Source organism: Lampetra planeri, chromosome 29 (assembly GCF_965212315.1).
Source record: "Lampetra planeri chromosome 29, kcLamPlan1.2.h2, whole genome shotgun sequence".
NCBI classification, from domain to species: domain Eukaryota; kingdom Metazoa; phylum Chordata; class Hyperoartia; order Petromyzontiformes; family Petromyzontidae; genus Lampetra; species Lampetra planeri.
This window is the reverse complement of record NC_136135.1, coordinates 731,997-745,110: the sequence shown is the minus strand read 5'-3', so window position 1 is coordinate 745,110 and position 13,114 is coordinate 731,997. Positions and strand designations below refer to the sequence as shown.

The following is a 13,114-nucleotide window of genomic DNA, read 5'->3' as shown; positions in this document are numbered from 1 at the left end:
TGTGTGTGAGTGTGAGTGTTTGAGCGTGTGAGTGTTTGAGCGTGTGTGTGAGTGTAGTGTAGCGGCTAGCGCGCTGCGCTACAAACCCGGCTACCCGAGTTCGATTCCTGTTCACGGCCACCATCAAATAAGAACCTGATGAGTGATGTGTAAACATCGCCACTTGGAAGACAAAGGCGATCGGGCGTGGTGCTGGCCACACACCCCCTCGTGTACTATGCCCGTCTTCATAGGGGCTTGCTAACAGCACTTGCCGCAAAAGTCTGTTAAGGCTATACGGGGGATCTTTGTGTGTGTGAGGTTCTGTGGGTGCGGTCATGCGCTTGCGCTGGGCGCAGTGGCACACAGGTTTCCGTGCAGCCCAGAGAAATCAATCTCAAGTCTTATCTGCAGCGCACAGCGCGCTCACTCGCAGATCACTCACGCACAGCATACTTACACACAGCATACTCACACACAGCATACTCACAAACAGCATACTCACACAGGAAACTCAAACAGCACACTCACAAACAGCGAAATCACACACAGCGCACTCACACACAGAGCACTTACACACAGCACACTTAAACAGCACACTCACAAACAGCACACTCACAAACAAGAACAACAACAACAACTGCTATTCGCCACAAAGTGGTGGTGACCTCACCACGGCGCTTGTGCCAGGCTATGTGCACGTTAAGGCCACGTGAAGTGTCGAAAGCCCGCTGGCAGGAAGTCACGGGACAGACTCAGGTGCCATGGGTTGCCTGACTAAGATGACTGGCTGATGATGTACCAGCTGTACCCCATACTGTGCCAACTTGCTGTGCTTTAGCCACTCGGCGCTACACTCGTTGTTGTGAGCGTTGCTCCGTTGTTGCGACTGCCTCCAATTGTCCAGTAGCGTCCTTCACGAGCCTCCTCCACAGTGGCCGATCTTGATACCGCTAGTACCGGTCATCGGCAAGTCCACTCAGCTCCACGTCCCCCTGTACCACATCACTCCATCTCTTCTCTAGCCCGGGCCGCGCCCGTTTAGTCCCCTCTATCCGGCCGAACAAAAGCTGTTTAGGCATGCGGTGGCTGGACATGCGGGCTACATGACCCAGCTTCTCACACAATCTAGCCTGGTTAAACCCAAGATGAACCTCAGGCAGGCCAGCCTAAATGTTTCTCACCGGCGAAGGTGTTCTATTAGGGGGGTCCACGTTTCACAAGCTTAGAGAAGGGAGGGCATGACCGTGGCTGAGAAGAACTGACGCTTGGTGTGGAGCAAAAGACCAGGTAGCTTCCACACAGCAGCGTTACGTAGCTGATGCAAATATAATGCCGCTCAGCTGATTCGGTGTGAGACCTCTGCTGTCAAACCGGAGCCAGTCATGAGCACACTGCCCAGTTGGGAGTTGTGGTGGTGGAGTGTTTGATGGCACAAAATACCCAGGCAGGTGCTTAGTTTTGGTGGGGCTGATCACTCAGGCCCAGGTTCAGCAGCAGCCCCTCCAACTCCTCTGAGTGAGCAGCAATCATCAGATCATCGGCATGACAAATAAGGAGCCATCACTTGACCGCACCCAGGCATCGATCAGCCTCCCATTGTATCTGTACCAAATTTAAATTCCGCTGGTACAGCCATCAAAGGCTTCACGAACTACGTGGTCGAAATAGATGTTAAATAATTTGTAAGCCAGAGGACATTCCTGTTGCACCCCAAAGTGAATAGGAAATGGCTCCGACTCCGGACCACGTAGTTTTCCCCGGGCCTGTCCACTATCATGAAGGTCCTTAATGATTGTGCGCAGAGAGTCATGGATTCCGAAAGCACGAAGAACAACCAAAAGTCAAGGCCTACTGATGGTATCATAGGCCTTGTCCAGGTCAATGAAGCAGAGGTCCTGTCAGAATTCCCTATATGTCTGCTGTAGCAGACTGACAAAAAATATGGCATATGTGCAGAACTGCCCTGGCCTGAAAACACATTGGGGTTCTGCAAGCATCTCCTCAGCATGCCTAGCAAGGCGATGTTGAATAATCCTTGCCAGGACCTTTCCCGGCACACTGAGGAGGGAGATGCCCCTGGAGTTGTTACAGTCTGTGCGGTCCCCCTTCTTAAAGAGGGGGACCATCAGGGCCTCCTTCCAATCCTGCGGAACCCGTCCAGTGGTCCAGACTGTGATTATGATGTCATATAGGACAGTCTGTGCACAAACGCCACCCTCCCTCAGCATTACGCTTGGAAGATAATCTCTGCCCGGCGTTTTTCCTGATCTATAACTCCGGATCACCTTCTGTACTTCCTCAACAGATGGCACCTCAGGGGGTGACTACTTCTTCCAATATTTGAGGCATAGCAGCCTTAGCAGGGTCACCCCCAATTTTATCCATGATGTTTTACAAGCTGAGGGATTTCCCCTCCCCCAAGTCCTCACCCAAATGCTCAGCAAATCTGCAAACCTGTTCTTGGGGGTTGGAGATTGGATCACCTTTCTTTCCGCTAATGATGGTGATTAGTGTGGCAATGTACTTTTATAATGGAGTTAAAGAGTGATTTGTAATCGCGGGCTACTGAGGCAGACTCCATCTCCTCAGCATCCCGCAACCAACACCCATTCTTGCAGCGCCGCACAGCTCTCTGAACCTCTGAGCGAAGCCTACTCATTCTCTGACGTGGGATGCTGTAGACGGTGGGTGTGGGCCTGTCACTTTTTCTCAGCCAGCCGGAACACCACTTCTGTCAGCCAGGGTCTCTGGGGAAGTTTGACCCGTGTATCCAAAGCAGCCATTGTAGCTGCATAAGCAACAGTCTTAAACCTCGCCCATTTTCCCTCGGCATCAAGAGGAGAGGGGCACAATGCCAACCCCAGCTGTAAGCGATGATAAAATTATCACTTGCAACTTTCATCAGCTAGCTGAGACCAGGCCACTGTGGGTTTGAATGGGGTCCTGGGTGTACACCCACCACCTGAGTGGAAGAATGGCAGGCGCATCTTACATATGACAAGCCGATGGTCAGTGGGTAGATCAGCTCCACGGCAGGTCCTGGTATCAAGGACATGGGCCTGCATCTGCTTTTCCATCACTATGTAGTCCAGTAGATGTTCTTGCTTGGACCCGGCATGCATCCATGATGTTGTGTGGATGCGCCCATGTCAGAACAGCGTGTTGGTAATTACAAGCCCATGGGCTGCACAAAAGTCTAGCAGCCTCCTACCGTTGTTATTGAGCTTATCTGGCCCATGCCTTCCAATCACTCCAGACCAGGTGCTAGCATCATGACCAACTCGAGCATTCAAGTCACCCAACAGGATGACTCTATCCTGAAGGGCCACTTTAGTTAGCACCTGTGAAAGGAGGACATAGAAGGCATCTGCCTCATCGGCCTTGCCTGCATCCCTCCACTGATGTTCATTTTCGGTGGGGGCATAAGTAACCACGACCACCACTCCTCGCCTCTGGTTGATGGGAAGGTGAGCCCAAAATAGCCTAGGGCTTACAGCTTCCCACACCTCGCCACCATGCTCCCACATTGCCCTGTTGTTTTGCAGTCTCCTGCCCCGAGTAGAGGACTGTCCACCCCTCATGGTGGCAGGAGCCAAAGCAGTCCACCGGATCTCCTGAATACCACAGAGGTCCAGGCAGTACCGGTCCAGCACCACACAAGAATGGCCGCCGCTCCTCCGCAGTGAGTGTTCGAACATTCCACGTGGCCACCCGCAGTAGCTTGTCGTTGTTTCTGGAGGAACCCCGAGGGTAAGGATTCAGTCTCCTGGCTCTACCAAATGGGGTTTGGCCAGGAGACACCATAGATGCCTGTCCCCCCGGCGCCTCGGCACAAGCTTAGCTCGATGTTTTTTCCCGTGGTTTTATAGTAATTAATTGAAGGTGGAGGGGTTACCAGCCCCCCCGCACCCGTCCTGAGACCCCTTTGGCCGCTGTGATTGGCTACAAACGCCATGAGGGGAATGGCCAATTGAAATTGGTCCTCCCCCATGGCACTGCTCACTACAGCGTCACTGTCTGGTACCACAAACAGCGCACTCACACACAGCGCGCTCACACACAGCGCGCTCACAAACGGCCGCATGTAGCAACCATTACACACGCGCTCCGGCACCCGCAACCGCACCACGCGAGTGCGTGTGGGCGCAGGGCAGGCCGACACCCGCCTCTCGCCTAACGCCGGCCGACAGCCTCCTCCACGCCCATCGCTCGCTCTGCTCCCCAAGCGATTCCGCTTCGCCTCGCGGGCCCCCAACCCCCACTCGGGTCCCGCGCCACGTCGAGACCCCCGCAGCCTGGTGCACGCCCTCACCCTCACCCTACCCCCCAACACTACCCCCCAACCCTACCCCCCAACACTATCCCCCAACACTATACAACAACACTACCCCTAACCCTACTCCCACCCCCCAACCCTACCCCTTACCTTACCCACAACCCTCCTAATGTTACCCCCCAACCGTACCCACAATAACCTAACTGCAACCCTACCTCCACCACAACCGTGCCCCTAACCACAACCCTACCCCGAATCCTATTCCAAACCCCAACCTTAACGCTACCCCAAACCATAACCCTACCCTAACGCTAACAATGACGCTAGCCATGACGCTACCCTTAGCCACAACTCTTCTTCTTTAGGGATCCCTTGTAGTCGAGTATGATTTCCCTCCAGGTGTCACGTGTCTGTGTTGTGAGGTGGACCTGGCTGACCATGGGACCAGATGTGGCTGAACAGGCCAATCCGTGACCTGCAGATCTTGGCACAGTGGGGGCACCAGGATGGTCCACCCTGGAGCTCACACTCGTTGTTGTCTCTGTCTCTGGTGTGTGTGTTGCTTTGCGTCGTGCTCATTTCCTGGCTATCAACTCTCTTCGCTCGGCCTCAAAATGCTGAGTTCCATTGTTTATTTTGGCCCTCCATGATGGTCTATCAAGAGCATATATTTCCCAGTTGTTTGGATTTGTGTGGCTTCACTTGAGGTGCATTTTAAGGTTGTCAAGGAAACGCTTTCTTTGACCTCCGGGGGCACGCGATCCATCGCTGAGCTGGGAATAGAAGATTTGCTTAGGAAGCCTCGAGTCATTCATCCTCACGAGGTGACTTGCCCCTCTGAGTTGCTACGTCATCATGATGGTGGCCTCTATGCTGGATGATTTGGATCGCTCCAGGGCACTGATATTAGTTCGTCGTTCTTCCCAGGTGATGTTTAGTATTTCCTGAGACAGCGTCGATTAAACATTTAGATAGATTTTACGTGCTTACGCTTGGTGGTCCAGGTTTCTGCACCACATAAGAGGGTTGGAATGATCACAGCATTATACACAGACACTTTTGTCTTGGTGGTGGTAATGTCGTGGTCTTCGAAGAGACCCTGTTCTTGAGTTTTCCAAAGGCAGCACGAGCTCGGGCGATCCGATGTTGGATTTCATAATCAATGAAGACATTGCGAGAGGGATGGCTGCCTAAGTATGGGAAACTGGGAACGTTTTCTCGTATCGCTGTGAGCTTACCCCGACCCCTCAGCACAAGCCTCACCCCGTCCCTGCCTCGAGCCCTCACCTCTCATCACGACCCCCACTGCGCCGATGCTCATCTCCTGTTTACAGTCCTGAGATCATGGTGGGAATTCCACAATGCTATGGCGAGGATGAGTCTATACGAGTAAAAAGGTTGTTTACTTCCCCACAACGTGGTTATATAAATTGTATCGACTCCGAGGGGATGATGAGGCGAGTCAACCCCCAAACCAGGGTGTGAACTCACAAACTCTGATTACGAAGAGCTCCCTCTACGACTGAGCTCTTCCCCTAACCCGAGCCTCCTCTTATCTCTGAATTTAATCCGTCACCTTCTCTCACCTCAACCCTAACCCTGCCCTAAGCCTGTCTCTAGGCAGGGTTAGGGGATGACATGCGGGGTTGAATGGACGAGTTAAGGCTAGACGTATGGTTAAGAATTGGGGAGAGATAGGGATTCATATCAGGGGTAACGGTAGGGGTAGGCTTAGAGTTGAGAATAGCAGTAACGGTTAGGGTTCAGGTTAGGGGTAGGGTTAAGGTTAGGGGTAGGGATAGAGTTTGGGGTGGTATCGCTACAGAAATGACTCCCATGGGGGGGGTCAGGGGTCGGTAAATAGGAAGTGTCGCTGACAAAATGGAATTTAAAGCCATCTGTCACAGTGCGGTGCGCCTGCATGCACGTGTGTGTTTGTGCGTGTGCGTGAATCCGCGTGGCTCCGAGCACGCGTGCGTGTGTGTGAATGAGTGTGACAGCATTTCCTTGTGTTTGCCAGTGGTTAGCGCGCTGCGCTATGAACCCAGCGACCCAAGTTCGATTCCTGCTCAAGGCCAAAAGCAGTGACGATTATTTTAACTGATCATGGGCCTCCCCTAGGTCGACTCAGCCTCAAATGAGTACCTCGTGCTGTGTGTAGTAAACATCGCCACGAGGAAGACAAAGGCCACCCACCCGCTCGTGTATCATTCTGGCCTTCATAGGTGCTCGCTAACAGCACTTGCTCCAACAGTATGTTAAGGCTATACGAGGGATCTCTGTCTTTGTGTGAGTTTGTGTGACGGCATTTGCTTGAAGTTGCCATAATTAACATTATGGGCGTGCGAGCGAGTGAGTGAGTGTGTGAGCACACGGTTAAGCGTGCGAGCGAGTGAGTGAGCGAGCGAGTGAGCGAGCGAGTGTGTGAGCACACGGTTAAGCGTGCGAGCGAGTGAGCGAGCGAGTGTGTGAGCACACGGTTAAGCGAGTGAGCGAGTGAGTGTGTGAGCACACGGTTAAGCGAGCGAGCGCGCGAGTGAGTGAGCGAGTGAGTGTGTGAGCACACGGTTAAGCGAGTGAGCGAGTGAGTGTGTGAGCACACGGTTAAGCGTGCGAGCGAGTGAGCGAGCGAGTGTGTGAGCACACGGTTAAGCGTGCGAGCGAGCGAGTGTGTGAGCACACGGTTAAGCGTGCGAGCGAGTGAGCGAGCGAGTGTGTGAGCACACGGTTAAGCGAGTGAGCGAGTGAGTGTGTGAGCACACGGTTAAGCGTGCGAGCGAGCGAGTGAGTGAGCGAGTGAGTGTGTGAGCACACGATTAAGCGTGCGAGCGAGTGAGTGAGTGTGTGAGCACACGGTTAAGCGAGCGAGCGCGCGAGCGAGTGAGCACACGGTTAAGCGTGCGAGCGAGCGAGTGAGTGTGTGAGCACACGGTTAAGCGAGCGAGCGAGCGAGTGAGCGAGTGAGTGTGTGAGCACACGGTTAAGCGAGTGAGCGAGCGAGTGAGTGAGCGAGCGAGTGTGTGAGCACACGGTTAAGCGAGTGAGCGAGTGGGCGAGCGTTTGTGAGCGAGCGCTTCGCGAAGCGTGCGAACCACCGCGGCTCTGTGCGGAGACGACCGTGCGAGCGAGTGCGCCAGCGAGGGAGAGAGTGTTCAGGTGAGCAAGTGAGTGTGCGAGTGAGTGTGCAAGTGAGCGAGTGAGCGAGTGAGTGTGTGAGCACACGGTTAAGTGTGCAAGTGAGTGTGTGAGCAAGTGAGCGAGTGAGTGTGTGAGCACACGATTGAGTGTGCGAGTGAGTGAGTGAGTGCGCAAGTGAGCGAGTGAGCGAGTGAGTACACGGTTGAGTGTGCGAGTGAGTGAGTATGCAAGTGAGCAAGTGAGCGAGTGAATGTGTGAGCACACGATTGAGTGTGCGAGTGAGTGAGTGTGCGAGTGAGCGAGTGAGCGTGTGACCACATAGTTAAGTGTGCGAGTGAGTGAGTGTGCGAGTGAGCGAGTGAGCGTGTGAGCACACGATTGAGTGTGCGAGTGAGTGTGTGAGTGAGCGTGTGAGCACACGATTGAGTGTGCGAGTGAGTGAGTATGCAAGTGAGCAAGTGAGCGAGTGAATGTGTGAGCACACGATTGAGTGTGCGAGTGAGTGAGTGTGCGAGTGAGCGAGTGAGCGTGTGACCACATAGTTAAGTGTGCGAGTGAGTGAGTGTGCGAGTGAGCGAGTGAGCGTGTGAGCACACGATTGAGTGTGCGAGTGAGTGTGTGAGTGAGCGAGTGAGCGTGTGAGCACACGATTGAGTGTGCGAGTGAGTGAGTGTGCGAGTGAGCGAGTGAGCGTGTGAGCACACGGTTAAGTGTGCGAGTGAGTGAGTGAGCAAGTGAGTGTGTGAGCAAGTGGGCGAGTGAGTGTGTGAGCACACGATTGAGTGTGTGAGTGTCCGAGTGAGGGAGTGTTTGAGATCGAACGGGCAAGTACACGCCGCTTATGCGTGTACGCGTGCGTGCGGTGACACACGCGTGTGCGGAGCTCGACGGCAGAGACATGAAATGTCTTCGACAAAAAAAAGAAGCCGAGAGCCAGAATTGAAACCATTACTCATCGGCGACACCGAATTGTGGTCTCTGCTCGGAGCCTCTTGGCGAGCGTGGTCAGCGATACCGCCCCACCCCCACCCCCCACCACCACCACAGATGGGAGCACACACACTCTTCACTAGAGATGAGAGTACACTTCACTAGAGATGAGAGTACACACACTTCACTAGAGATGAAAGTACACTTCACTAGAGATGAGAGTACACACTCTTCACTAAAGATGAGAGTACACACACTTCACTAGAGATGAGAGTACACACTCTTCACTAGAGATGAGAGTACACACACTTCACTAGAGATGAGAGTACACACACTTCACTAGAGATGAGAGTACACACACTTCACTAGAGATGAGAGTACACACACTTCACTAGAGATGAGAGTACACACACTTCACTAAAGATGAGAGTACACACACTTCACTAGAGATGAGAGTACACTTCACTAGAGATGAGAGTACACACACTTCACTAGAGATGAGAGTACACACACTTCACTAGAGATGAGAGTACACTTCACTAGAGATGAGAGTACACTTCACTAGAGATGAGAGTACACACACTTCACTAGAGATGAGAGTACACACACTTCACTAGAGATGAGAATACACTTCACTAGAGATGAGAGTACACACACTTCACTAGAGATGAGAGTGCACACACTTCACTAGAGATGACAGTACACACACTTCACTAGAGATGAGAGTACACACACTTCACTAGAGATGAGAATACACTTCACTAGAGATGAGAGTACACACACTTCACTAGAGATGAGAGTACACTTCACTAGAGATGAGAGTACACACACTTCACTAGAGATGAGAGTACACACACTTCACTAGAGATGAGAGTACACTTCACTAGAGATGAGAGTACACACACTTCACTAGAGATGAGAGTGCACACACTTCACTAGAGATGAGAGTACACACACTTCACTAGAGATGAGAATACACACACTTCACTAGAGATGAGAGTACACTTCACTAGAGATGAGAGTACACACACTTCACTAGAGATGAGAGTACACACACTTCACTAGAGTTGAGAGTACACACACTTCACTAGAGATGTACACAAACTCTTCACCAGAGATGGGAGAACTCAGCCAGCTGATCGGCGCAAGGGGATGCGTTGCGTGGCAATACACGGAGCGGCGTTATCATTTAATGACATGAGCTATTAAATTAAGGACGTCAATAATGGAACCGCGAAGATTAAATATATTCTCGGTTAAGTAATATCGCCGGGGTTACGGATAGTCCTTTATGTTTTACATTAAAACGGATTGAATTATTCCTCCAAACAATCCTATCAGTTTTACGGGAAATGAAGGAGGTCTAATTCTTGGGAACCGTAATTGCATCAGGGGCCCTGCAGGATGCATCTGGGCTGTCATTTGCCTGCCATGCGGTGGACGAGCGTGTGCCCCGCGAGATGGAGGGATGCGTCAACATCCCTCTCTAGTCGCCCACGGTCGAACCAGGGACCAGCGCCAGTTCTCATCTCACAAGTGTCCCCAAACAACAACGACAGCCGCCATTCGCCATCAAGTGACACTGACATCACCATCGCGCATGTTACATGCTACGTGCACCTTGAGGCCATGTGAAATGTCGAAGGCTCGTTGGCCAGAGGCCACGGGACAGACCCAGGTGCTGCGGATTGACTGACTGAGAAGACTGGCAAATGCACCACCTGTGCTCCCCACTGTACCGCCTGCTGCGTTTTAGACGCCCGGCGCTCCGCTCGTTGTTGTGAGCGTCGCGCCTCTGCCCTCTGTTGTTTTTGGAGGGCGACTGCCTCCAACTGCCCAGTAGCAGCGTCCTTCACGAGTCTCTTCCATAGAGGCTGATCTTGACAACGTTGGTACCGGTCATCGGCAAGTCCACTCAGCTCCACGTCCTCCTGTACCACATCACTCCATCTCTTCTCTAGCCTGTACCAAGACTGTTTAGCCCGCTTCATGCGGCCGGAGGAGCTCACAGATGGGACCTGTCCAGATCTCTCAAGGATCAGTGAGCTCTTCAGACAATCCAGTCTGGTTTAAATCAGGGTGGATCGTAGGCAGGGCATCTTGAATTATCAAACCGGCAGAGATGTTCCTTCTTTAGAGGGGCCCACGTTTTGCAAGCAACGTTAGGTAGCTGATGAAAAAATAAAGCATCGGCCTTCTCACGTACAGCATTGTGTGCGTGCGTGGGAGTGCACGTGTGCGTGCGTGGGAGTGCACGTGTGCGTGCGTGGGAGTGCACGTGTGTGTGCGTGGGAGTGCACGTGTGTGTGCGTGGGAGTGCACGTCTGTGTGCGTGGGAGTGCACGTCTGTGTGCGTGGGAGTGCACGTCTGTGTGCGTGCGCGCGCGCCGCCGCGTCCTCACCGGCCCGGCTCTGCGCGAGCTGCCCGCGCGCCGCGGCGCTCTTCTGCGTCACCGCCGCCAGCGGCCGAGCGGCGAGCACCGCGACGCGGCCGCCGTCCCGCGCCTGCGACCGCACCGCCGCAAAGACACGTGATGCTCACGCCTGCGACCGCACCGTCACAAAGACACGTGCTGCTCACGCCTGCGACCGCACCGCCGCAAAGACACGTGATGCTCACGCCTGCGACCGCACCGTCACAAAGACACGTGCTGCTCACGCCTGCGACCGCACCGCCGCAAAGACACGTGATGCTCACCGACGCGAGACGACCGACACGGAAACGACATCGTCCAGCAAACGTGGGACGTTGGGCCCGAGGTGCATGTTTACCGGGGACTCTTTAACGATTGCTACCGTGCGTTTGTGCTCGGAAGGATTTAATTAGCGGGGTTGATTCTGACTGGGATAATGATAATAATGAGGATAATGAGAATAATGAGAATTGACGACTTGTTTTGACGGAGCCGCCCTCCTTTACACGGACGGCGTCTCACGGCGCTTTACGCGCAATCAGCCACTCGCATCATGGCGCCTCGTCTCACCGCACAAGGGTGCCCCCGGTGGCAGCTGTCCCTGTGCGTTGCCTTACGGCGTCGCCTGATGTATGAGACGAACCCCCCGCCCCCCCCTCCCCTTTTACCCAGCGTGCACTTGCGTGGTGGGGGCAGCACTGGAGCCCGACCACCAGCACTCCAGGCGAGGGGGAGGCGCGGGTCGATGCCGATCGCTGTGCAAAGCACTTGCCGCGCGAGCCTTTGGCGCGGCCACCGTGGGAGGCTTTCAGCCCGCGACAAACTTCGACCCGAAATGCACGCGGAGACGACAGCCGAGGGCGCGGCAATGGAAGTGAGCGGAAAGCGAACGAAATAAAGGGACGCAGATGCGACGAAGGACGCGAAAAGGGGCCGATGCGGTGAGAAGATGAAAATTTGTGGGAAAAATTGAAACGTGGTGCGCAGGCGGGATAGGAGCTGGCATAGGTCTCCCACGACCGCCATTAGGGATGAAATTAATAAAGTATCGCATCGAGACTCCTTCACGCTCAGCCCTGCAGCCTCGCCCAGCCTCCTCCCTCTCTGCCGCGTGCTCTGCGCTGCCGGCTCCTCTGTGCCTCTTGCTTCTCATCTCCCGCTCTCTCCTCCGCCTCTCCCCGCACCCCCCCCCCCCCACATCGCGCGCCCACTACCGCTGCTGCCCACATTTTGGTTTCCTGCGCTTGCTCTGATTCTGTTCCACTGAGTTTTGTTCCTGCGGTTGAGGAGGTGGGTCGGTGACGAGGGGTGGGGTGGGGAAAAGGGGGCGGGCGGTGGAAGGAAAGAGGAGGAGGGAGGAGGAAGGAAAGAGGAGGGAGGAAAGAGGGAAGAATGAGGAGGAGGGAAAGAGAATGAGGAGAAGGAAAGAGGAGTGAAGGAATAAAGGAGGAAGGAAGGAGGAGGGAAGGCGGGGAAGGAAAGGCGAGGGATTGAAGGAGGTGCCGGGAAGGAGGAGGTACGTGCGAGGGTTAATGCTGCAAGAGATTCGTTAGCAGCAGCAGCAGGCTCTGGGCACGGAACGCGCCGGCGCTCTGGCAGATTTATGTGTAACAGCGTTTCATTATCTCGCTCCTCTCCAAAACTTTAATTTCACGTCAAATAAAATAATAATTAAACCACCCCGGGGCAAATCAGATCAAAAACATTACAAAGACGAAACTATAACTCAGAGAGCGGCTGCTTGACCCTGGCGCTCCGCCTCCCCACCGCGCTGGGACTTGTTGGGGGTTTGGCCAGGGAGGCCACGAGGCCGCAAGCCCCTTCACGGGTTCCTCCTCCTCCACCTCCTCCTCCACCTCCTCCTCCACCCCCTCCATCTCCTCCACCTCCTCCTCCACCGGCACACGGCAACGGTTCGTTGTTGCAACCCTCGCGGTTGGCAGCGCTGCGGCGGTTCAGTTTTCAGTTTAATTAATTAGGTATAGCCCGTGAGCCATTCGGCTCTTGAATCGGGTGCAACCGCAACAAACAAAAACATGAACAAGAAAACATCTGAAAGTGACTATGCGCAAACAGAAAAATCCAGGAAAAAACTGCAAAGTCTTCCAGAAAAAAAGCACCGTACACCAACGCTGTGCAAAAATCCCAGTGGGATGCAAGTCAAACAACAACAACAACAACAACCGCAAGACAACTTAGATTAAAGCCATTATTCTAACTCCGTACTACAACAAACAAACAAACATAGCCAAACCAAAAAACGTTTTCTAAATCACCTAAATGAAGCCATAAGGCGGTGGCGGACCCGCCAGGTCGAGAGCACGATGACGATATCCAGACGCATTGTATTGTCGGTCGCTCTCTGTATTCTACA

The 13,114-nt window shown here is 53.7% G+C and overlaps 1 protein-coding gene across 1 annotated transcript in view; it reads right to left on the bottom strand.

Annotated features, from left to right (window-relative positions):
* LOC144728535 (tetratricopeptide repeat protein 12-like) overlaps window positions 1-13,114 on the bottom strand; it is a 195,354-nt gene that overhangs the window by 26,859 nt on the left and 155,381 nt on the right. The window contains 1 exon segment of the mRNA XM_078608037.1: window positions 10,729-10,831. Within this exon segment, the coding sequence (XP_078464163.1) occupies window positions 10,729-10,831 (103 nt within the window).